This window comes from Ostrinia furnacalis, unplaced genomic scaffold, assembly GCF_004193835.3.
Source record: "Ostrinia furnacalis isolate ACB-3 unplaced genomic scaffold, ASM419383v2 OfSCF7012, whole genome shotgun sequence".
In the NCBI taxonomy this organism is placed as follows: Eukaryota; Metazoa; Arthropoda; class Insecta; order Lepidoptera; family Crambidae; genus Ostrinia; species Ostrinia furnacalis.
The window spans coordinates 623,529-650,410 of record NW_021137251.1 but is presented as its reverse complement, the minus strand read 5'-3'; the positions used below and the strand labels follow the sequence as shown (position 1 = coordinate 650,410).

Here is a 26,882-nt window from a genome sequence, read left to right as displayed (position 1 = left end):
ATTTCAAACTGAATTCTGATTCCATTCATAAAGAATTTGAGTTTGCTTGTCACAGGCTAGACATTATTGATCCAAAAAGGGTACACAACACTAACCTAAATGGGAACACCTCAGACAGAAGCACCCAGGGTATACCCAAGCTGCTGAAGCTGACCAGCAGCATAAACAGCACGACAGGCAGGATCTCCTTCTCCTCCGGGAATGTGTGGACTTCATACGAGAACACGCTTGCTGGGAGCTGAGTGCCAGCGTAGATGCTGATGCTGTAACTACAGCAGGCAGTGGCAAAGAGGGAGCTGAGCACGAGCTTCCGTTTTCCGATCAGCTTCACGATGGCGGCGGAGAGAAGGTTCATCACGATGAAGACTGCTCCGACTAGGACCTGAAAGATAAGGGAAATCAGGTGAGAAAACGAGATTTTACTTTGATGACTTATGACGCAGTGTGCTAAAACTACCTACTAAATATTGAGGTAGCAAGTGTGATTCCAGCACAATAAATTATATGCATGAACAAAATATCTGTAGTGTTAGTTTGGCTATTGTTTTGTGAATAATGTAAGTAAAAAGGTTTAAATAAATGTCTGGTTAGACCTACTCGTGATATCTTAGGAATAAATTAATAAACTTTTTAAATAGAAGAAATGAACCTAAATAGAAACTAATTATATCCTGAAGTATACGCATAGGTATTATCTTATGTAAATACTAGCGGCCGCCCGCGACTTCGTACGCGTGGAACCCGTTTTACCCCCTTCATCTATCTTACGCGGTTTAGATTTTTTCATACTAATGTTTTTTCCTGCTAACTCCCGTTCCCGTTGGAATTTCGCAATATCCTGTTGTAACTAAGCTTTAAGTTTACTAAGGTACCTGCATGCCAAATTTCAAGCGTCTATCTTAAGTGGCTTAGATTTTTTCATACAAATGTTTTTTCCCGCTAACTCCCGTTCCCGTAAGAATTTTGCAATATCCTGTTATAACTAAGCTTTAAGTTTACTAAGGCACCTGCTTGCTAAATTTCAAGCGTCTAACTTAAGCGGTTTAGATTTTTCATACAAAAGAATTTTCCCTCTTGTTCCCGTTTCCGTGAGAATTTCGGGAATTCCTTGTTGTAACTAAGCTCTAAGTTTAATAAGGTACCTACATGCCCAATTTCAAGCGTCTAACTTAAGCGGTTTAGATTTTTCATACAAAAGGATTTTCCCGCTAATGCCCGTTCCCGTGGGAATTCCTAAGTATCCTATAACCTGCCCAGGAGTATGAAGAATAATTGTACCAAGTTTCGTTAAAATCCGTCAAGTAGTTTTTGTTTCTATAAGGAACATACAGACAGACAGACAGACAGACAGACAGACAGACAGACAGACAGACAGACAAAAATTTTACTGATTGCATTTTTGGCATCAGTATCGATCACTAATCACCCCCTGATAGTAATTTTGAAAATATATTTCATGTACAGAATTGACCTCTCTACAGATTTATTATAAGTATAGATTTGTAGGTTTATGTCTTAAGATGCAGATGAGAAACAGTATGATGCGTCATGTTGATAAGTAAACCATTCAAATCACTTGTTAATCCTTATTTAGTAAAAATTACGATTAAAGTTCTCGTCTCTTTAAGTAGGTATTTCATCGTTAATCTACATCAAATAGAATGTGTTAATGCACTTATGATACTACACAAAAGAATATCATGAATATTTTGGTGATACAGTTTACTGTGCGAGTAATAAGCTATCATGAATTGTCTGCTTACCACAATAGCCTTTGAATCGTACTTCATCCCTAACGCCTTGCAGACGTTCACCATATTCGGCCTCACTGGGATCAACCCACTCATCGTGTGGAAGAAGAAATACGCCATCACAAGCACAAAAGGCCTCATGGTCTCCTTCACAAAGAACACGTGCCTTATCTTCATCACGAACTTCTTGAGGAGATTCGCCTTGTCATGTTCACATGGTCGGAGGTCCTCTTTGCCCTCTTTAACGCAGATCACGCATTGGTGAATGGCGTCGTTGTAGTTCACTAGTTCGTCAAATTCCTCTTTCACGTCCTCTGGCTTTGCCCAGCCTCGGAGGCGGCAGAGGGATCGGAGGGCCTCTTTTTGGCGTCCCTTGGAGAGCAGCCATATTGGAGTTTCAGGCACCTGAAGTTTAAAAGACATGAGGTTAAGAATATCAACTTGATTTTTTGTAATTTGATTTTTGGAAACTTGGTAAGGTATAGGATAAAGTAGTAATGATCATAAATTAGCATCTTAACAGAACTGATCATGAAATAAAAGTGTTTCACTGTTGACCAAAAACATATTTTTAGAAGTACCTAATTGTTGAAACATTATTATGAAGAACAAACATTATGAAACAAATAACTCTTGCATGGAGCCTGAATGTTTGTACTAATATTTAATTTTATAAATTCAAAAGTAAATAGAAATAATATGTAGACAGAACTAAGCCTATTAATCTAGCCCTGATGTGTCATTGTAACTCACATCCCCAGGTTTTTCCACTAGACGTGACATGGTAATCTAAAGACATTGAATATTCTATTATATCGTCAGATAACTTAGTATCTATCCATCTAGTTGTTATTGACGTCCAAATCAACAAGGTGTCGTAATTCCACCCATATAAAGTTTAACGATAAACTTTATCAAATCAATCTTATATTGAGTAAGGTCATCCAACACCATATCATTAATTTCGTCACTGGTTTATAGTCCACTTACCTGTTTTGTCTATCATGAAAATACAAGGTTTTTATTAGAATACTAATTCTGTCTACAAGGTGATTCTGATTATCAAATTCTGGAACTTTTTAATAATATTAATTAATTAAACAATCTACCTAAAATCCATCTATAGTAACTATTTTAGTAGAAGGGTTGTTCCACTAAAAGGCAAAAAACAAAAATCTTAGGTGACGAACGATGGTAGATAATATGATTCAGTTTTTGGTAAAAAGATCAGTGTAAATGTAAGATGCAAGTACCTAGATGGGTACATCATTTATGGTTTTGCAAAAAGTTATTGAGTCTAGACTATGGTTTAGATTAGGAGTAGTTTTCCATGGATATGATAAAATCTTTATCAAATCTCATTTCACTTCAGGATTGAAAGGACAAGTTAAATGATAGTACCTAGATATTTGTATTGTGAATATATTTATTCGTGAATCAGATGTATTTATCGATATCATTTAGATAAATTGTCACTAACTCACTCATCTGAATATGTGTCATATCAATATTCAAGTATCTAATCTTATGTAATAGGATGAATGAATATTTTGTAAATCAAAAAAGTGCACTGTGAATCAGATGAGATTTACGCATGATCACTTAAGATAAAAATAGCAATGTTATGACTGTACTTTCCAAAATTGATCATTTAGTTCAAAGGACGCGATTGCACATCAAAGTAAACACTAGCATTGGATGATGGGCAAAAATGTATGGAAAGTGGTACCCGCTCCAATAGCCATAACCAATATATATTTTAAAAGGCCTTTAGATGTAAGAAAATGTCTGCTATGGGGCCAGTTCTAATTCACGTTTTGAAAGCAGTAATTCCACTAAGTATTATAATGAAAGTATAACACAATCATCCATGTATACGAGTATGTATTATGACTACAATCTATTAATATAACTAAAAGAAGCATCGAAAAGGAAAGGATTATATCTACGATGAACTACCCAAGCTATTAGCCCTTTATTCGCTTTCATCATCATCATCTTGATCATTTTAGCCATAGAACGTCCAGTTGAACATAGGCCTCCCCCAATGATTTCCACAATGGCCGGTTGGTGGCGGCATGCATCCAGCGCCTTCCCGCTACCTTTATGAGGTCGTCGGTCCATCTTTTGGGTGGACTTATTGGGTCTTGTGGGTTAATTCGCTTTAGCAACCCATAATAAAACCCTTAAGAAGTAATAAAACTTTAACCCCTTTATTATTAAAGTTACACCCTAGTTGAACTCTGGCTTAAATTGTCATTTGGTGTCAATCCAAGGTTCTTCCTAGGTGTAACTTTTTATTAATAAGGGGGTAGTACTTCTTTTAATAAAAATATTTATTTCACAATTATCCCCATCAATAATTATAGAGTTAAGGAAGGATGCTGGAGCAGTAAACCCTTCCTGCCTCGCATAACCTAAGTACCATACGATGGACACGTATGATACTTCTTCTTCTTCTTCCTCGGTCCCAGGATCGTGACCACAGATAGTGTTCCTCCACAGGCTGCGGTCATAAGCTGTGTGGACCGCACGATGCAAACTCCCGCCCACCGTCTTCCTCACCGCGTCCGACCATATCGTCGGTGCCCTGCCCCGAGCGCGTCCCCCTTCATACTGTATGATACTTAGGTTACACAAAAAGTATCTTTATCTTCGAACGCAACCAGATCTGAGGCTGGTGGCCATAGTAAATGTTGATCGTCTTGGTAAGACCTTTCAAATGACACTACAAACATAACTATTGGAGCCGGGTACCATTCTTAAAAAAAAGTATGTATATCTTCGTACACAACCAGATCTGAGGCTGGTGGTCATAGTAAAAGTTGTTCATCTTGGTAAGACCTTTCAAACGATACTAGACACATATCTATTGGAGCCGGGTACCATTTTGCCCATTGTCCTTTAGTTGTAATAAGAACGAGATTGCAACAAAATTGTGAGCCAGAGATCGGTTACCTTTTGAGAAGGAAAAGCCGAATGTAAAATTTCTAAAAACTTTAAAAGAGCCCCAGAACTCTGTATATAATGTATTTTTTAACTTAAAGGGTTTTATATAATAAAAGGAGGAACTAAATAGCTGCAACTTGAAACCGAAAGTTTGCCAACCAACTTAGTGTACTGTAATTTGCAATCAACTCTACAAGTATTCATAAAAGCGAAAGGTCACTGACTGACTCACTCATAACGAAATCTCAGAAACGACAAGTGCTATGATTTTGCTTGGGGGTTCCTTTTAGAACGTAGGTACTCACTAAGACGGGATTTTGCTAAATTCAACCCCTAAGGGGGTAAAACGGGATCCACGCGTTCGAAGTCGCGGGCGGCCGCTAGCAATAAATATAATACGTACCAGTAATACCAGCAGCATGGTAGTGATAGGGACAGTCAGCGCTACCAGCGCCGCCTGTCTCCATGGCAAGACTGTCCCCAGAAGGTACGCCAAGAACATCCCAGTGGAAGTGAAGCCGTTCGTCATCGTGGTCAGGATCCCTCGTATTGAGGGGTCACTGTAACATAAAGTCATAAAAGTATTTTATATTCTGAAATCTTTTGAAAAGCGCTTTAGGATAATAAATGGTTCCGTTCTGAGGAGAAGAATAAGAATATTTTATTTCAGTAAAAAGTATACAGTAGGTACACTGCCTTACCTATACTATTAGGTACATTATTAGTTGTTAGAAGCAGCGTATTATGAAACAGAAACATACAGAAATTTAATTTTTCAACTCTTCATCATAGGTAGCCTTCACTGCAGGAACACGATACTCCATATTTGATAGAGGCAATATTCTCTAAACTCTTTTCATTTTGACGATTGCTGTTTCATTGACCTATTGAATACCTAAACTGGAAATGACCCACGATAGCAGCTTATATAGCGCCTGGAGTTTACTGAATAGCTATCACTCGAGTGTATGAACGAATATTTACCTTTAATATCTTCAAAGGCGTTTTATCGGCCTCCTTTTACCACCCGCGCACTAGCTACCGAGATTCATTCTTAATAATTCACTTGTTCTTCTATTTCTTTTGTTTAATTTTAATCTACGAATTTAAGAAAGCTCGCAAACATCTTATAAATAAGTGACAAGGGGAGACCCAGGAGAATTGTCACAAGAGAGTTGGAACAGTGTTGATTTTTTAAAACCTATTAACTATCAGCGAGCCAGCAACAGTGCGTATTCGTTAGATCGAGATTTGAACTAAAAACGCGCACTTTTACGAGCTCGTTATTGTAAATGAATTCACAAAAATCGACAATATCACAACTTTCTTCTGTTACAACTCTCCTCGGTCTCTTCTACTGAAGCAGGCGATTCTCGAATGATTGATATATTACTTGAGTGTTTCAAACAAAAGGGTTCCATCACAAAGACTGAAAAAAAACCTACCTGACTTCTCCAACATAAGTGATAGACGGCGCCTCCATAATCCCAGTCCCGATGCCCAGCAGTGCGTTCCCAATGAACAGCGTGGGAACGTTCCAAGCGTAGTACATCAGCAGCCAAGCGATTAGGTGCGGTATATTCACTATGAATAAGGCTTTCTTTCGCCCGAAGTAGTCTAGAAGAGGACCGGAGAAAATGCTCCCGAGTGGCTGGCAGAGGAACGCTATTGACCCTGAAAAAGTAAAAAAAGGAACGGTACTAAAATAATAAATACTTGAAGTAACAGTAGGTGGACTTTTTTTTAAATAAAAAGCTTAGAATTGTAGAAAAAAAAAGGAAAAGTGTATTCCTTTTCCTGTATCCTGTAGAGAAAGAATTATAAGATTCACTTCGTAGCAAAATATCTCTTACATTCTTCAGTCAGGCGCCTAATCTTACAACCTTACAGTTATTTCTACACGCAACTAAACTCTATGAAAAGAATGTTCCCACAATGACGAGTTACTGCGAGACTAAAATAACTTCTGAATCCGTTATTTGTATTGCATAACATGATTCAACATATTTTATTCGGACGACGGCCTCAGCAAATCAAGGTAATTAATATGATACCTTACGTAGTTGTAATAAATACTATTTTGCAAGTAAAATGTGCAGTCTGATGAGCTGTCATGTATACTATAAATAGCCAGCAATGTTTCGGTAACGCGCAAAAACTGGTCAAATATGATTAGGAGCTAGTTTTTTGTACTAAAGTAACATCCAACTATTTTGTTGGAAAATCGCACTTATTATAATTACATAGAGTAGTATGGTGTAAAGCTGGATGTGCTGCTGATGGTCTTTTTACAGTCGGTTTGGCGTTCTAAAAATTGTTGCTCGTATATTTTTAGCTAATTTTTGGTAAGAACAGGTTCTCAAGCGACAGATAGTCTGGGGATTCCATTAGAAATTAAAATTCGTGTTTTTGCGCTTTAGTGAGAATCTATCTAGAGTGTTTTTATGTCATCAAAACTGGCGCAGATCTATAAGCCCCATTGGATTTATCAATCTATATAAAAATGAATTGCTGTTCGTTAGTCTGATTAAAACTCGAGAACGGCTGGGCCGATTGAGCTGATTATGGTTTTAAAATGTTTGTCGTAGACCAGGTAGGTCTAAATGATGAGCAAATAAGGAAAAATTGCGATGGCTTATCAGAGGTCGCGGGGTCAGCTAACAAATAAAAAAATGTTCCATGACGTATTTTTGAGATCTAGATAAAAAGTATTTTCTATAAATTCAATGTACGTTATACTAAATAATAAATGTTAATGTCAATAATGTAGTATTATAAAAGAAACACTTAACGAAGCCTACTGCAAGCTTTTCTGAAAATAGTCTGAAATGAAATCCATTCCTTCAACGTCTAGGCTGAGGTCTAAATCTTTAAATTGACCTCTGGTGAATTAAAAAGGGTCGTGCTCTTGTAGAGAAGACTAATTAAGTATCTACCAACTAATGATCTGAAGATGAATGTAATATCTTGACTGTTAATTTATTTTTGAGCCATGTCAAACGCCTATGGTGGGTCATAAAAACTAACACCAGGGTTTCAACCTCAGTGGTTACACCCACACGTGAGAAAAAGGCTAATAAAAACTTTTATTATGGTCTTTTAATTGTCACATCTCGTAAAAGATTAAATAAGTGCCGTGGAATAAATATTACAACTGAAGATTTATTATTATCTGAACACAATTTATCTCTATATCATATAAGCACATTAGCATAACATTTATGATGCATTTTATAATGGTTACATTTCACTATTTACCTTCATAATATTGTGTACATACAAAGATTATTAGTAATTCTGTGTTAAGTATACATGAAAGATAAGTAATTATTATGTAATTCAAATGACTTTTAATACAGTTTTCTTGAGCTAAGAAATCCTGAGGTTACCATAAGAGATACTTTTTGGACAAGATGAGACGAGAGACGAGCTTATTATAGATAAAAGTTACTAGGTAAACGAAATGTATGATGTCTAAAAGTTTTAATATTATATGTACAGTCAGTGAGTGGCAGGCCTCCCACTAGGTGGACCGACGATCTGGTGAAGGTCGCGGGAGGTGCCTGGATGCGAGCGGCGCAGGATCGGTCTTCGTGGAAATCCTTGGGGGAGGCCTTTGTCCAGCAGTGAACGTCTTTCGGCTGAAACGAACGAACGAATGAACAGTCAGTGAATTACACTTTTTTCAAGTTTCTCCCGTGTTTTACGGTAAAATTACGCACAAATCTATCTAAGATCTAGGTTATTTGCTCTACAACAATGTAGTGCAGGCCGCTACCAATCGATCAACATGGAAAGCATTGGGGGAGGCCTATGTTCAGCAGTGGACGTCCTGTGGCTGAAATGATGATGATGATGATGAATGTAGTACAGTCGGCCTTGGAAATAACTAGGAATATACATAAGTATTTCTACTGTAACGTAGCGTGTCACTGTAGCCCATTTACCACAACAGCCGGGCTAGGATGTGCGCCGTGGTAAAATCTTATCGATGATTTTAGACGACAGATGTATGGGCTTATCGCGTAAAATCGATAAAATGGCGCGATAAACGCTTATCGCAGCGTGCATCCTAGCCCTACCGAAGCCACATTTTGAGGTCGTGCCGATCGTCTGTATTGTATTCGTATACCTATGCCCACTTATTAAGTAGTTCATGTCTGTCTACGTTACCTCGATAGTGTAACTTAATAATAATTACTCGAATGGCCGTCGTGTCGTATTACTTCCGCATGAAATCCTACAATAGCGGTTTAGAAAACAACCAATTTCACACCTCAGATTAACCACACGGTGTCAAATTCCTAGAGAATTAGGACAGGGGTCTGTGGAAATATTGGTAAACTTTTGAGTAAAAGTTGAGAAACATTAAAAATACAGGATGGGATTTTCTAATGCCACCTGGAGGGAAAGTTCTCTTAGTATTGTAGATAGAAAAATTCTCTCATAGAAAACATTCCTTTATTTTTTAAAAGAAATAGAAATGCATTCAAAAATTTGCAAAAATTTGCTTGCCACACCCGGGATTCGAACCAACTAAAATCTGTTAAAAATTACACCCTGTATTTTTATTGCATCGATCGTTAGGGTTAAGTATAAGGATGAAATCTCTCTAACAAACTTGATAAATCAAATGAAAAGAAAACCATGAAATCTTTGAATGCAGTTCTCTTTCTTTACAAAAATAAAGGAATGTTTTCTTTCAGTAAAATTTACTATCTACAGTATTAAGAGTGCTTTCCCTCCAGGTGGCATTACAAAATTCCACCCTGTATAGTGTACCTAGATTATGTAGCGCTAGCGTTATTCCCTCATAAAGGCCACCTCAACTGTAAAGCACGGATCAAGAAAAGGTTTGTCAACTATAAATGTCCTCCCAACAACCATTGCTTAATGGACGAGTTACAGTGGTGGGAATGAGAGGTTAGATTAGTCCCGTTTTCTTTAAGCTGTGGTAGTTGAAAGTTGTAAGGATTCCCTTGGTTTTGTCCACTGAGACGATTGACAAAGTACCGGGATTATTTTAGTGGGTTGCCTCATCCTTACCACAATCCTTACCCTGTCCCGGCAGGGGTATGTAATTTCATGCATTTTTTTCAAAAAAAAAAACAGGATTTTGTTTAAAAAAAATAACGTCATAAGTGACATTTTATCCGAGAAAATCTTATCCAAGGATGAGTTGTCTCCCTTTGTTAGGTATCGAATCATCCGCAAAATATTTTTTACAAGTACAAGTGTAAAGATTTGTGTACCAATTAAATGATAATTATTGTTTTGTTTTTTTTTTTGTATATTTAAGTTTAAATAAATATTGAATACCAACCGAACCAAGACGCCTGTTTCTTGTTGATGGACAGTCCCTCGGGAGCGTCCAGGACCTCTGGCAGCACCATCGTGACGAAACTGATGGACATTCCCAGTCCGATCAGAAGGAAATCCAGGGCAAGGCATGCTAGCACCTGCAAATAAAGATAGGATATTCATAGTGTAAATCCAAGCAACTTTAAAAAACGAAACGTGAAAACTATTAAACCCAGAGGGTTTGATGCTAAGTAGGGACAACATTTCCAATTTACACGTACAACTAAAATTATATTAATATAACTTTGTTTTTTAATTGATTGTACAATACCGATTGTATTGATATAAGCCTAGGCAATCGGCCGATAGTTGAGCCCGATTCTAATTTGTATGAAGAATCAATCGGTGTAATATTGTGCGCACTTCCATGCATGCCCACACTGATTAACTGCCCGACTAAACTATCGGCCGACAAAAATCGGTGGTCTGCGCCTAGGCTTATGCCCGTTTTCACCATTAATCCCTAATTTTTAAGTGACCCCTATGAAAACAAAATTCCTGTTTAATTATGTGTTACCATAGGGGTCACTTAAAAATTAGGGATTGATGGTGAAAACGGGCATTAGACTCCTAAATATTAATAAAATCGTAAATTAACAAAAGGATGACATTGCTTTTTTTCCAATAATATGATGAATGACCCTTAATATTCCGGGCCCGAAAGTCATTTGGTCTCTACTGCTGGAGTACGATCGCCTCAAATTTACCAGAAGCAAATGTAGGATTTGGCATACACTCCATAAGCTGGCCGGATATGAGGCCTTTTCTGTATAATCAGTATTTTTCATTATCTAGTCTACCAATTTATTGATGCGATTATTGATATTACAGTAATAAAATGAACCATCAATGTCTACGAAAGATAATTAAAATTGCGATAAAATCTGCTTAGTGACATTAGCCATTATCTCATACTAAATTATCGGAAAAACAAGACAAAACTTAATTTTATGTTTAGAGTGATAAAAACAGTTTTAATTCTATTTTTATAGTTCTAGGTTATTTATAACATCTCAAACTTAAAAATTCAATGTCATCTTATTGAGGACGTGGGTTAATTAATTAATCAGTGGAATTGATAAAACGCATTCTTCCGACAATTTACATTTGTACACAGAGCAACAAAAACGTTGTTAAGTTTTCTTATACAAACTTAAATCTTATCTGCTTAACTTCGATTATCTAGCAAATAAGATAAATAAAATAATTATAATGATGATGATAATTATCAAACTGACTTCACCATACCATTTATATGCACATACACCAGTTTGATAACGCTATCAGATACTTTTGAAGATATAGAAAATTTTCTATACTAGAACCTACCTCTCAATTTTTTGTACTGATTTTAACGATATAGGTAAATGGGTGCATGTTTCTGCTGTCTCACGAAACGGACTTAACTAAGAAGTACTTCTGTTTTATTGCGGCTGACTGTACTTAAAGCATGGGAATATAAATTCCATGACTGGAACTTGATTGCGTTCCATTTGACAGTTAATTGGGTGATGGAATTCCAAAGTGACAGTCTGTAGTTTTTTTATATGACGTCACGACACATTCAAAACTTATGTTTTTACAAAGTAGATGTTCTAATATGAAGTCATTATGTCAAGGTTTTAACAACTATGTATTATTTTATCAATGTTTACGTTAATACATTCTCGAATGTAGTGCAAATTCTCTTCCGCTTTTGACCTAAATAATATTTCATAAACAATCAAAGTACACAAGTAAAGTATGATTAGTTGATTGCAAAATAAAATACTTATTTTGAGTTATTATTTGACATTTTAGCATTATTGCTTCTTAACATTTTACGAACACAAAATTCTCTCATACACGAATTCATTGAAGTCATTAAGCTTCTGCCCATATTTCTTCCATCTGAAATTAAGAAGCAATTTTACGAATACTTTAGGACCTTGCCTACTTATTTACAGACGATTTTATTTATCAAAACATGTTTGAAAGTTAAAATAACAAAAATACGTTTGTGATTTCCGTATCTACATTTTTGGATCGATTTCTCGTGAAATATTTCGCAATTTAGATAAGGTTCTTAGAATAACATTTCTAAAGGTGCTGACAGACTAGAACGTGCGTAAAGTATTTAAAATGTGTTTACATTTCTGCTAATAAAATTCAAACGTAATCAAATAACTAAATGTTAACTAAAGTGCAAGCACTCTACTGCTCGAAATTCAGACTATTTTTCTTAGAACCACATTTCATCATGAAAACCGAAAACATTGTATAATGCAATTAGGCATATTTACATCTCCAAATCAAATTATAAAATTTGTGTGTCACAGTGTTTGTAAAAAAACTCCTCCGAATCGGCTTGATTGATTTTTATGAAATTTTGTTTGTTATTCAGTAGGTCTGAGAATCGTTGTTATACTAGTTATTAGTTAAACTTTACTCGGTGTAATAACGAAAAAATAAAAAAACAAACAGCTTGATATATTCGCGTAAAGTACAAAGTTATATTTTTTACGAATTATGACACGGTTGAAATAATCTTCTTCTTGTCCATCCACAGCCTTCGCTATTAACAACAACAAAGCTCTAATTCTAAGATGTTTTTGTGACAGTTTGTGAACCGGTTAATCGACCGGTATTTATAGAACAGGCTTCTTTTTAAACGCATAATCTGAGACCATTACCAACGAATACATGAAACGCAACACACGCAACGTGCTTTTGATATATTATCCGAATGTGAGTAGAGTCATAGGCTGATGATAGAGATTTGCATTTAACTTTTGGGATGCGTATGCAAAAGTTATAGTTAGTGATAGATCCGTTTTTATAGTCTACGAGTATAATTTACTATTTCATTGCACGAAAATTTTTAATAAGTTCTTTGCAAATCTAAAAGTTCATCATAAAGGACGAAATTAATCGACTTGGCCCGTGGACCAAGCTGAAAGTAGGTCAAGTCGCCGGAAGACTTACCTATTCCATGAGTCCCATTGCCATAATAGATGGAACTTTCTCTCTCTAATCTATACACCACTAAATTTTAATCACCGAAAAAAAAAATTCTGGGTAATGAGTTATTGATACTGATCCCATTTGTGCAAAAAAAAGAGTAAAATAAAGTGACTCAAAATATCCTCCTAAAATTGGTAATTTATTGACACACGCGTCGCTAGCACTATTTAAGTATGATAATGTAACACTTACTAGAATTAAAAATTGTCTAAGTTAGCTAAGTATGTAATAATAACACTGGAAGCGTGGTCGAGGCGTGAGTGAGACAGACAGATCGATGCAGCGTGCGAGCGCGTACGATTACTCTAGCGAGCAGCGGAGTGACCCAGCTGTGACGCGTAAAATACGGACTAACGAAAATTTAATAAAAAAATTAACTTCATGAAAACCATTTCTTTTTCTTTTGCTTCCAATATTCCACACGTTTCTACATAACCTGTTAAAATTTTTTCGGTGATAAAAATTTAGTGGTGTATTCAATATTTTCAGTTATTGTTTATTAAAATGGGTGTTTAAATAGAGTTCGCGCTATTATTACGGGTCTTGTTGTAAACTTCTCTAAAACATCCTCGGCTCGTATTTTAATTCTAAACAAGTTTTTAATTAATTGTATGTGGGTGTGAAGTGTGTGAAATTCAATATTATAACATTATTTACATAGATGTTCATTTGACAACAGTTTATATAACTATAAATATTTGTAACAAAGTAAACACTAAAAATATTAATAGTCACATATTATGAGCTATAAATAAATTAATATCCAAATTTAGTATTTTGATCATAATTTTGTATTTACGACTAATTCCGCATTTGCATTAATTTATTAATAAACTCAAACTCAAGTTCAAGTTCTGAACGATATTAATAACGGTATGCGTATAGCAGCACATCAACTCCTCTATTGATTTTTAAACATAAAGTTAAGGTAAACTCCAAAATTCATTGACGAATATCCTTATTTTGTGGTAAGATGTGCTTTTGACAGTAAGTACTACAGACATCATAAGGTATTTTTCTTATTACGATTAGGAATAGTGTACGAGTATTGTATTGGTTTGATCTGCACTCGAAATTTCTATTGGGATGTACCCAAATGATTAACAGATTAAATGTCAGATAGTAAAAGTGTATTAATTATAGTCAAACTATTGTAATGTGCTAAATATACTAATTGAATGCTCTAAGCTAGAAATGCCGATGCCATGTAAACTTTATATTATTGTCAGAGGATTGCGCAACCATTCGCAATAGCAATAGTTTTATTGACTCTAAAAAAGGCATTTGAACTGTAAAGGTGTTTGACAATGCGTTAGATATTTTTAGATACTTGTTATAGGAAGACGCCTAATTTGGATTATGTAGAAATGTTTCAGTAACTTAATTAAGTATACGGGACTATTCCCACCTCTCGTTCCCACCACTGCAACTCCTGTGTAGCCAGGATCTACAGCTTGACCGCCACAAAAACCCAACCAATGAAGGTCAAGTTTGTCCCGGGGGAAAGTTAAACTGTCATTGGACCCGCAACGAAATTAATCAGAAGAACATAGGAGGAGTTCGAAATTAAGGTTCGACTTCCCTCCATTGCAAAGCGGATGACAGGTGACAAACAAAGGTTTAAAAACCTTTAAGAAAAAGATTATGCACCACGGACAATAAATTAAATTAAGGGGGCCTATCTTATGAGTAATTAGCAACTACCTGCCAATAATATTTTTCACAAAATCGCTTAAAAGCACGGAAATTTTTCCTTGTCGCGACAAGATCGGTGTAATAAATTGCGGAAACAGATGTATGTTGTATTGAATTAAGCATTATATCACGTTCATGTTTCCAAAGATCACACTCCCACAAGATATGATGGGCAGACTGCTCATGACAGGCATGACGGACGAGTTTATAGTTCGGCGCAATGGAAACGCGCACCGCTGACGCAGCACGCTTACGGTCGACCCGCCACCTCGGTTGGCGCGGGCCGATTTTATCAAACACCCGCAACGAGAGAAAATAAAAAAGATGTTTACTCACCGAATATTTAACCAGAAAACACAAACGAGGCGATAAATAGACAGAATAACTTACAGTTTCCGTAGTTCGTGTCACATACAAACCGATTATTACACTCACAAACACTTATAAGCGATTTATCTATTTTTATAAGCAAAAACTCCCGAGAGCTCCGTACGCTAGCACTACACCGTGCGGGGCGGGGGGGGAAACATCCCTGATGGCAGACACAAATTGTGAATTACTCGGTGTCCTCAATTAGTGACATTATAGACATCAATCAACCTCATTGATCAAAAAGAAACATGATTCCGTATGCTTCGATTTCGAAGTTCTCGTTAGCCCCTTGTTAGATTAAACCACGTCTATTTTAGTTGACTATAAAGCTTACTAATACAATGTAGTATACATATACCTACTTGTTAAATAATTACTTACACTTATAGTACTGTATTACGTACTTGTTGTGTTAAGTTAGAGTGTATAGATTTGCCTCAGTTTTTAAGGGAATACATATTTTGCTTAGTTACTTAATTAGGCACACACTGATTCAAAGTTTTCTGCCAAACGCAAAGTGAATTCATCTAACAACAATCTATTCCCATTCAGAATATACGTAGGTACCTACATAGTAATAATTCCAATACGATCAATCAATACGAATATAAATTGGAACAAATTGCCGTCAATATGTTTGACCCGGGTCCCTGGTCTATTTGGCGACTCGAACAGGAACAGGAATACAGGGTGTTCCTTCAAAATACCGCATGATAAATATATTCCCATAAGATGTATAAATAAGAGTTTAGTTCGGCAGTATCTGAAGAAAAACAAAGCTTAACGGAAGGAATTACTACACTCGTTCGGCTTCATTATAACCTACTAGTGCCGTTCGGGTAGTTTGATTTTACTACCCAGTAGTGCTCGCTTACATGTGATTGCTACATAACTAACCAGTTTGTGTACAATAGCGATCAAGCAAAACATAGTAGCATTTATTATTCTTCTGTTGTTGCTATTTTGCAACGAAGATGTAGTCTTATGTTTTTCATAAAATAAAAAAAACTTTACTACGAGTTATACTGACCAAATAAATATAATGTAAATATTTTTTACTAGAAAATGCCTTTTTAAAGGTATTCCATACAAAAAAGCCTCCCAATCAGACCTTTTCCAAAATGACGGATCTTCACATCTTTTTACACCTTGTATATTATGTTTATTGATAGCATTACGAATCACCCTGTATACTGTTTATTTTTCAATCAAACCGAGGCTTCGCTTTCCAACCTTGTAGAGCCACCACTTAATCTGTTATATCTTAGAATTTTCCATTAAAATAACTGGTTACCAACTTGTTATTTTGGCCTAATGTCCATCTTGGGGAACATTTACTTGTCTGTCCATTTTAATTAAGCAAGCCGTAAAAATTTTGGAATTTAGGCGTAATTAAAACTCTACAACAGCCAATACTCGTAGTATTATACATATTATACATATATTATAGTAAGTACATTGGTCTTGGGCTGAAAATAATATTGTAAGTTAAAAATGTTTATTTATAACCAATAAATCTTGTGTGAAAAAAACGTGTTTATTTAGTGATCGTAATTTTATAGTTCGAGCTTGGACGATTTTTTTTAAATAATAGATTTTGATAATTACTATGTCCCAATCATTATGTAGGTTTGTATTATTAATTTCCGTAACATTTTCAGTACTTTTAACAAGCTAAATGCGCTTATACTAAGGAATATACTGCTTACTTCCCAAATAATGGGATTGGCTAAGAAAAAGAAGAAGAAGGTCAAGCTTACAAGAACAGGTACACCAAATAAAATTAAATGAAATCCGTCGACCCGAAAAGTTAACTTTGTAGCAAGTTAAAGAACCTTAAAATAAAATTAAAGTACTAAGTTTTAACCACTAAAGAGGTTAGACTGCAACATTGTATGTACTTACGTCTCAAAGACCACCGACCGATAAGTCAAGCGAGGAGAGCCCCAAGGTCCCGTAATCTATACTGGTCTTATAAAAATAGTAAATATTATTGTTAGTGCGTTTGTTTGTAATGCAGTTGAAAGGGAAAATTTTATCCAAAACTGACCTATACCAGAAGAAACAAGTTATTATTTCAGAGCGTTGCCGCGTTAATATTTTTAAACGAGTTTTCAATGGGCTTTGGCAGTAATACGAAAATAATGCCTGTTTTCACCATCAATCTCTAATTTTTAAGTGACCTTTATAAAAACAAAATTCCTATTACATATGTGTTACCATATGGGTCACTTAAAAATTAGGGATTGATGGTGAAAACGGGCATAAAACGTTAACTTTATACAATGTAATGCTTTACTTCTCATTCATTTTGCTCTAAATAACGATAGAAAATGTCTGCAAGTGTCAAAGTTTAGCACCAAAACCTCGGGAGCTCAGGTGGTATCTATCGCGTGTTAACCAAAGGTCAGAAAGCAAAAGGTCATGGGTTTGTATCCCACCTGAGTTAGTGGATTCACTGTTCTCAAGGTATGAGTTAACTGCGTTATCATACATAAGGTAGGTAATTAATTGTTGTAGGTATATTTCGTTAGTACTTTTATACTAAGGCTGGGTTGCACCATCTTATTTTAACATTGACAAACGTCAAAAATCTGTCAAACTCAATACAAAAACAACCGGTTATCGTTATATTTACGGTCAAAGTTAGGTCTTGCAACTCAGCCTAAGTAGTAGATGATACCTATTTCATGTTTTTTTTATGTGGGAGTACATATCTCTTGATTCATCTTAGTATGATAGGTTAGGTTTTCTTAAAATTCTTTAAATGTAATAATAATTAATTAGCGACTTTACATAATGGCAATTAAATGTAATTTAACGTGGAAACGTGAAGATTGAATCAATTAGCCATGGACTATCAAGTAATAAATCAAGTCATAAAACAACATTATTTTATGGTGGAATTTTTTGTAGTTCTGGGTTCAAAGGTTTCGAAACACAAGCCTATGGGCTATGGCAATAAGATTCGTCAATTTTGAGTTAAATATGAGATTCCCGCAAAATTCTCTTGGTCAGGAATATTTCCATTATCCCATTCAATAGAAATAGTACAAGAATGCTGCTGCCTTTTAAAACATTGCAAAAGCTGAAATACTTCAGCCTTGTAAGCCAACCCGTTTGGCCAGCAGTGCCAAATCATAAATTAGAGATTTGTTCTCCAGCAGTGAACACCAAAAGCAAAAGACATCAGGATGATATTGCTTAAAAAAAAATAAAAACGGTTTTTTTTTTTATAAAATTTTACTTATTTCTTGCTTTTTAGTTAACTAATTATTACCTTGATGTTACCAGTGAAGGTAGGCAGTACATTAAGATCATATTCTTCATGTCTAGTGTAAAATAATATTCCCTACAAAATACAGGTTACCATATAGGAAACCTAAAAAGACCTTAAACCATCAGCCCACCTTAAAAACATGAAAGAATAGAACTGTTGGTCTATTTGTACTTATAATATTTAAAGAATTATCAAGCATTAAGGAGTTGTACCTACCATGACCAGTTTATCGTGATGAGATGATGAATATCTGATGTAAACACTTGAATAACTTTAGAAACTATGCTTATCTATAAAATTAAAAGAATTATCCTCCAACTCCTAAGCATTAAGGAGTTTTACCTTCTATCATCACTCATCAGCTCATCAATATGAGATGATGATTTCCAGGAGCAAATACTTGAATAACTTAAGAAAAAGTTTGAAAAACGATATATATGCCTATAAAATTTGAGGGTTGCCCTCGATTTCCCTAGGATCCCATCATCAGATCCTGACTTGGTGACAATGGGACCACCTCAGAAGTGTACCCTATCGAACAAAAAAAGAATTTTGAAAATCGGTCCACAATTGACGGAGTAATCGGTGAACATACCTACATAGAAAAAAAAAACATACATACAGTCGAACATATAACCTCCTCCTTTTTTGAAGTCGGTTAAAAACGAGTAATCTAAAATATCTTACCTGTGACAAAATTACTCTAGCTCTGCTGATTGGCACACTTGGCTCACTCACTTGATTCGTCATTTCAAATCACTTCACTTGTCACTTGTGTGTCACTTCTGTATCACTTGTGTGTCACTTCTGCACAGTTCACCTTTCCCGGGACTAATGCACTTTCAGAATGCACGATTCAATTTTAATTACAGGTATATTGTTTATCTTTATCTTATTATTATCACAATATTATTATAGACAGTTTATTGCCGTGTTTACGTTACTTTATCGGTAGTAAAGCTGGATATGCTCGGCTATTTTAGCACTTAGGCGAGATAGAATAAACAATACAGTTGTGTGAGAAATCTATAATACAATAAATTATTATTGTCTCTTTATTTTGAAAATATTTACTCAAGATTGGTTTGATGGTTGCTTTAGATTTTAGAACTGTTCTTCCATTCAGTTGTACCAACTAAATGCACTACCACATTTCGCTGATACTCATTTAGTAAGAGCCAAATATTTGTTTAATTAACTTTTGTTCTTAAGGAACTATTAAGTATAACCATAAAAGTAGGAGAACTTAATAATATTTTAGTTTACATTTAGCTACTATAAAAAATCCTACGCAATATTGATTGTTGACTTTTGGGTGAGAGAAATACTTTACAGAACTATAAATGGTTGTTTTTATCAGTTTTTTTATCTTTTTACTACAAAACAACATGATCATTAGTCCAGCTTACATGTTATACAAACATTATTCCAAATTTTTGAAATAATCTACTATTATTTATCAATTAAATAGTAAACTGACACTAATAGCATTAACTTTGACGAAATAAGAATAAAAAACTTTCTTGCAATTTGAATACTAAGAAACCTGCTAAAAATGTAAATACGTTTCAATTCAACATGATATATGGCATCTAAGTCTAATTTTAGATGTTTCCATCTAAAAACCGACACTAATTAATAAACTATGGTTCAAAAATTTACTTTTGCCCGCAATTTGCTTTGGATGGTCCTTAATTATTTTGTTATTTTAAAAAAAGGAAAAAAATGATGTCATTAATTATGTCTAAGATAATTTATATGATCTGTGCTTTTGTTTAGTTTAAATAAAGTTTTAAAAACTAGCTACAAAGATAGAGCTATGACTTTGCCCAGTCTACCATGAGAGAACTTGATATCTAAACTTTATGAAATATGCGATTCAAGTATCAAATTATTAAATTTTAATAATATTAGTTGACACTTGATACTTGCATCAAGTTTTTAACTTAACATGGACTTGCGATAAAAACGTTTGGAACATATTTTTACAGCAATAAAAAAAACGTTAACATCAATTAGATCAATATTTTATTTATCTGATGATTTCCATACAAATGGATGTATAATTGACAGGGATGGAGTGTTAATTAATTAATAATCATTAATTTACTACGACGGAAATATGTGTCATCAACAAAGTCAATAAACAAATTAATGCAAGGTCAAGTTTACCAGACTGCACTATAAAAACTTTTGAAATATTTTTTTTTATGGAAGACTAGTTTTTAGCTCTTCTTTGCTGGCGTTAGATCTGTCACAGAAAGCCTCCAAGCGTCTCTACAATTAAAAATACGGGCGTAATATCTTAATTATGGGAAACTCTTTTTTTGTAAATACCACACAAATAAATACGAAATTGAAACGAAACGAATTTCATACCCTATACTTAATTGAGAAATGAAAATAGTTGATACAATGTTTTGTCAAAATCTTAAGTAAAAAATATGTACAAATCACTGTATAATCTTCCGAAAAAAAATCGTATTTTTAGGTTAGGCAAAAATGTTGATCACCTTTGTTATTCATTAGCTAAATCACACGCCCTATATGAATATGTATATTGTACATAATAAACGTAAAATAATTAAATTCTGAATTTGGAAGTGGCAGACCAACTTTTGAGAATTTTAAGTTCAAGTTTCTGTTGAGTCCATAAATTTTTTTTACCAAAGTAAAATTTTATTTAGGTTTAAAATCGTAACAAACATTAAATATTATTTACTTTCACATTAGTTAGTCTTGTAGATAATAAAATAATAGTAAAATACATAAATTAGAGAGACACAGAGGTCATGTGTCGCATGAAGATAGCATAAAAACAAAAATGTTTTTAGGATCCCCCAACCGATCCGGCCGACATCGTACTGTTGTTATTCTTATATGCCTAATGCCTATAGAAAAAAGAAGAAAAAGGTTACCCACCTATTTCCTGAATTTGAAAAGATTATCTTAAAACTTATCTTCAGAAAAACTTAACTTAATCACAGAATAATAAGTATCTTAATTGCCAAATCGGTTCAGCTGTTGGAATTTTGCGCTTAGCAACACTATTGGATAGGTACCTAAATAAATATTCAATGTGTGAGTTTCAAAAACTAACGCTACCTCAATAAAGCCTACCATAACATGCCAAAACTTGCGGGACCGGCCGTGTCGTTTTTTATCGTGTGTTTTTATCATGATTTACGAAAATAGATCTTCACACAACCTAGTCATTAAGAAAGATTTCTATGCCATATGATTACTCTAAAAAAGATTATATTATGTATATTATACATAGTAAGAAGTACCTACCTAAGAAATGTTTTTGTCAGGAAATGCGTGAAATTGCATACAGACTGACCCGACTATGTATAGTGTTAATGCCTAGTTTTAAAAAGGAAAAACTGACTAACCCACAGTATACCTACAGTTCAAATTACATGTAGGTAAAGTTTTTATAACTTTAATAAAAGATGCACAAAGTTTCCTTTTGTTACCGTAGATGAGCTGATGAACACAGAATTTTCTGAAATTATACTCTTGGAGGTACTAAAACGCGAACTAAAAGCTATTGATGATTAAATACATAATCATCACAAGAATGACAACTCAATTGTTACCACAGAAAATTATAAATAAGGCTAATACCTACTGACTGAACTAAAAAATAGAGTTCTAGTTTTCGTATACTGTTTTTTTCTAAGATAAGGATAATTAATAGCTCCAAATCGCATATAAATTAATAGCCCATCTTTTAGTTGATGAGTTTTGTCGTTAATATAAAACATAAGTAATTTAAGATAAAATAATTTTATAATTTAAACACAGTTAAACTTTTTGAAGTGATTGACAAAGTTGTTATTTTTAATAATCAATTTATAAGAGAGTAGAGTTATTTTAATTGTCACTTACCACACTCAATATGGATTTAATTGCAAGGGAATATTTCATAGTTCAATACCAGTAGGACCTTACCACAGCGGCGGGTATGCAACTCAATGCATTTTTAACACCTAAAATAAAAAAAAATAAAAAAAGGACTTACACAATAATTTATTCATATGAATTTATACATCCTTTATGTATAAATTATTTGATACTGACTACTCCACGGTAACAAATTTATTTGATACTGATGTTACGGTGTAAAAACTGAGATTCTAGACATAATATTTCTAATAGATTCGATCAAGTGAACATCACTACGTTTCTAGCTGAAGCTGAAAAAAATGTGACCCATAAATCCCATAGAATCAGAAAGGGGAATCCCCTGAAACATGGTTGGCGCATATGCTGCGCAAGCGTCGTCTTATCGCAATTTAATTTACAACAATACACTATTGTATTGTATCGTTTGTCGCAACGTGACAGATAACATAGCTTTTTTTTTTTAATAAATTTCAAGCTTTTTATTACTTTCACATGTCTGGTGTCTGTCGTCAAATCTTGCAACTTAAAATTGACCCACTTCCCGGTTTCCTATTGAGCTGAAATTTTGCATACATGTGTAAGTCCGATGACAATGCAATATTATGGTACCATTGAGCTGGTCTGATGATGGAGTCGGGAGGTGGCCATAGGAACTCCTAAACAAAACGGCGGAAACTCATCGAGTTTGGGTTCGTTGGATTTGTCTTTTCGAGCACTTTAGTGTTAGATAACGTCCAGGGTCCTGAGATTAAGATATAACTAAAAAGTGTAAAATAAAATTATAATAAAAATAAACTTTTTTAAAAACAAGCTTTTATTCTGAATTTCGAAAGCTTGTAGCGCAAACAGAGAAAAAGAGGAATAAATTCCATGCGCGATACAAACTTTCGAAATTCAGAATAAAAGCTTGTTTTTAAAAAAGTTTATTTTTATTATAATTTTAATTTATAACTTCTTTTTGATTGACTCCGAGACACATCAAAATACATGCAGCTGAATTCGCAGACAAAATAATAGAACAGAAAATAGTATTAAAAAAGAAACAAAAACATGGTTTATCATCATCATCATAGCCATAGGATGCCCATTGTCCACTGTTGAACATAGGCCTCCCCCAATGCTTTCCATGTTGATCGATTGATTGGTTGATTTACTAAGATAATCATTCAGAAAAAGGCGTTACAAAAAACCGTATTCATAAAACATCAAGCTATGAAACCTGATGACATGCAAATATTAAAATAAATTAAGTGATAACAGAGCTAATAAATAATATGAATATTGCTGGATCACATTAACGTTATAGCCAATTTATTTGAACAAGAGCTGTGAAGAGGTAGTTGAATGTTTTATTATTGAAATGAACAGTAATAAACACACTTCGAACTGAATATCAATTTGAATCGAAAAGTCAGGGGCATGGTTATCAATATCGCTTTATAAATAAACGACGTTTAAAAATGTCGTCCGTCTTCTGTTTTAATAGTTTGTTAGAAGCATGGTGGATCTCCTTGAATACGACGAGTCCCTGGTTCGAGTCCTGCCGGGTTAGGATGCGCGCCGTAATAAAATATTATGATTTTAGACGACAAATGTATGGGTCGACAAAATGGCGCGATAAAAGTTTATCGCGTCGCGCATCTTAGGCCTACTGGTTCTCGAAAGTTATGGATATCGTTAATTTCTTAGAGATTATGGCAATTATATTATTAGTAAGTTTACAGGCGCATGATATTGATAATAGTTTTTAATGCTTCATGTGATTACTACGAACTACTGACTTATCCAGTTGCGGGTTCGACGAATCACTTAGGGAACAAAAATTAAATGAGAGTGCGTATCGTTATGTATTTTGAAATAATTTTGATGGGAACAGTGTGTTTTATTAGTTATTTATTTACTAAGAAAAGTGACGTCCACTCATTTAACACGAGACATAAGAATAAACTTGCTGTTAATCATTTAGGTTGCATAAGATAGGTAATTCATTCTTGGGGAAATGTATTACCATATTTAACAAAATACCACACAACCTTGTCGAATTGCCAATAAACAAATTTAAGATACATATAAAAAATACCCTTATGTCCAAAGGGTACTACAAGGTTCGAGACTATATTGATGACAAGGATGCGTGGTCAGTTCAGTCTGCACATATTTGATGTACTTAAATTTGACTATTCTTACCGTTAGATAATTCCTGGCAATAAGTGGTGACTGAGTTTGTTCCGGCGTTTCTTCTCAGCACTTGCCATATGTTTGTCTCGAAGCGCTGGTAGGGCCCAAAAGATAAGGAGACATGTAAAGTGCCCCATAAGGGCTACCTTTTTCTTTTTTTATTATTTTCTATTGACGTTCTTAGTGCCACTTGTGGTCTAAACTGAATAAATATTTTTGATTTTGATTTTTTGATTTTTATTAATAGGATAACCTAATACGAGTAATACAAAACATGACTCAGAAGACATACTAAAAAGTATGGCATTCAGTTTTTATGTATTTTTATTCTAAAATTATCTGGAGAAACTTAACCCACTGCCTTAAAATTTTAGTTTCAAAATCTCTGTTTTAAATAGATATTAGTTTATTTAGATAATTTTGTCTTTTTATCATCTTGACCTATCAAAGTGCAGCTTCGTAATATTAAAAGATAAGCAACGTGTATTTCGTTTTAATTTTATATCCACATCTTATTTGCTAAGGAAAGCATCTTCTTTTTTCGCATCTTCTTTTGCTACACTACTTTGAAGTTGCATTAAAGTTCACAGGTCTCACTAAACCTTTTTCTTGTCGGCTGATGGGGACGGCCAGTGGTTTACTTATTTATGTGGAACTCTTCCTGAGACAGAAGGGTGGGGCCTACTTACTCTTACTACACCTTAAAATATTAATCATCGCCCCAGTGGTTAATACCTTGTAAGTTTTACTGAAAAGGTTCATTTACTAAACTATATAGTATGTATAAATAATAACAAAATGGTGATAAGTACAAAATAGCACGAGCTAAAGTTATTCTTTGACCTGACCCAACAAATTTAACCTTAATCGATCTGATAAACTATGAGGTTACAGTTGATGCGCGTATTTTTTATGATTTAAAGTTTTTTTGTCCTCATTTAATATCTTTGAACACTTCCGCATACATATAAACCATAAAGTAATTCTTCTGTAGTCTGCAGTTTGTCAACATTGCAATATCACTAAGGCTGAGTTGCACCACCTAACTTTAACCGTATAACGATAACCGGAGTTTTTTGTAAGAAGTTTGACAAATTTTTGACGTTTGTAACTGTCAAAGTGAGATGGTGCAATGAAGCCTTGGGTGTACAAAATAATAACGTACGTCCATGTAAGCAGGTTTAGGCTGGTTAAACTGTCTCCCCGAAGGAATCGAACACGCAACCATCGCTAGAGTAATACGCAAACCACTACACCATATGGTCATAGCGTTTACTGTGTGATTTTAGTTAACTTAAACTCTATATTGGTAGTTGCAAATCATTTATATGAAAGAAAAATATAAAGCCTGAAAAATACATATCGCTTAATAGGTATAAGTAGCAATAGTTGAGTAACTTATTTTCAAACTAATATAAATTACTCTTACTAGAGTACCTACGCGTGGAACCCGTTTTACCTCCTTAGGGGTGGAGTTTCGTGAAATTCGTTATAAGTGGATATCTACACCCTATAAAGAACCTACAAATTTAAAGTTTGTAGGTGTTAAAGTTTCTGAGATTTCGTGATTAATCAGTGAGTGTTTATGCGCTATAGATTTCACGAACATTATCAGAACAGTCATCAGCAAAAAGCTTTTCCTTGAGATCATCAATTAAAATTCATGATAAATGATTGACCTATGGGTAAATGTTTGAAATTGCCTGATAATTTTCATAATTAGTTAACAATGATGTTCTAATGATACCAGGAAAGATAACTAACTACCGGTTCTTAAAAGGTTAAACCTAATTATTTGAAAAGACAAGATCATTTTCAGTTGAATTTCCTTATTCCTTGAAAAAGTATTTTTTTTTCTTCTTTTATTATTTCAAAACATTCAAGCTTTAGAATTTCGCAATACTACTACGTAGCTACTACCTACCTGAAAACAGTATTTTACTGTCAGCAAAATGTGCTGAGTTTTTAGAAAGATTGTCAACAGACAATTTTGTCACGTAAGTAATTAAAATATTTCTCAATCTTACCCAATTTCAAACACGTTTTTAGATTTTACGTCGCATTAAAAATGTAGAAAAAGTAGGCTACAGTTTTATTATGGAACTGAAAATATTCGGGTAAATACTATATTTAGAGCCAATGCCACAGTTACAAAACTTTCAAAAAAGTAAATATTTTTTACCGTCATAAAGTCCACTACATAATTTTGTCCTAATTGTCAATTTCAAAACACTCAAAAGGCACTAATATCCAAAATATTTTTTTGGTTTTACACTTTTTTAAGTTTATTTCATTTCACTTTTTTTCTCGTAACAATGTCGCGCGGTCTCTGGCGATGTAGGCGACTCGTCCGCCAACTCGATCGGAGTCAGGTCAACTGA

The 26,882-nt window shown here is 34.3% G+C and overlaps 1 protein-coding gene across 1 annotated transcript; it reads right to left on the bottom strand.

Annotated features, from left to right (window-relative positions):
- Positions 1-49: 49 nt before the first annotated feature.
- Positions 50-26,882, bottom strand: LOC114363115 (facilitated trehalose transporter Tret1). The gene is made up of 7 exons (XM_028318743.1): positions 26,684-26,882; positions 19,099-19,250; positions 10,024-10,159; positions 6,146-6,374; positions 5,104-5,260; positions 1,764-2,156; positions 50-382 (listed from the first exon to the last, which is right to left on the bottom strand). The coding sequence occupies exons 2-7, from the start codon at positions 19,159-19,161 to the stop codon at positions 50-52; spliced, it is 1,311 nt and encodes a 436-aa protein (XP_028174544.1). The 5' UTR covers positions 19,162-19,250; positions 26,684-26,882.

Excerpts from the sequence above, each read along its gene's own strand:
- LOC114363115 (XM_028318743.1), bottom strand. The coding sequence starts at position 19,161 with ATGACGAATCAAGTGAGTGAGCCAAGTGTGCCAATCAGCAGAGCTAGA. Across the intron at positions 2,157-5,103 it reads CCATGCTGCTGGTATTACTG|GTGCCTGAAACTCCAATATG; the intron begins GTACGTATTATA and ends TTTAAACTTCAG. Across the intron at positions 383-1,763 it reads ACGATTCAAAGGCTATTGTG|GTCCTAGTCGGAGCAGTCTT; the intron begins GTAAGCAGACAA and ends CTTATCTTTCAG.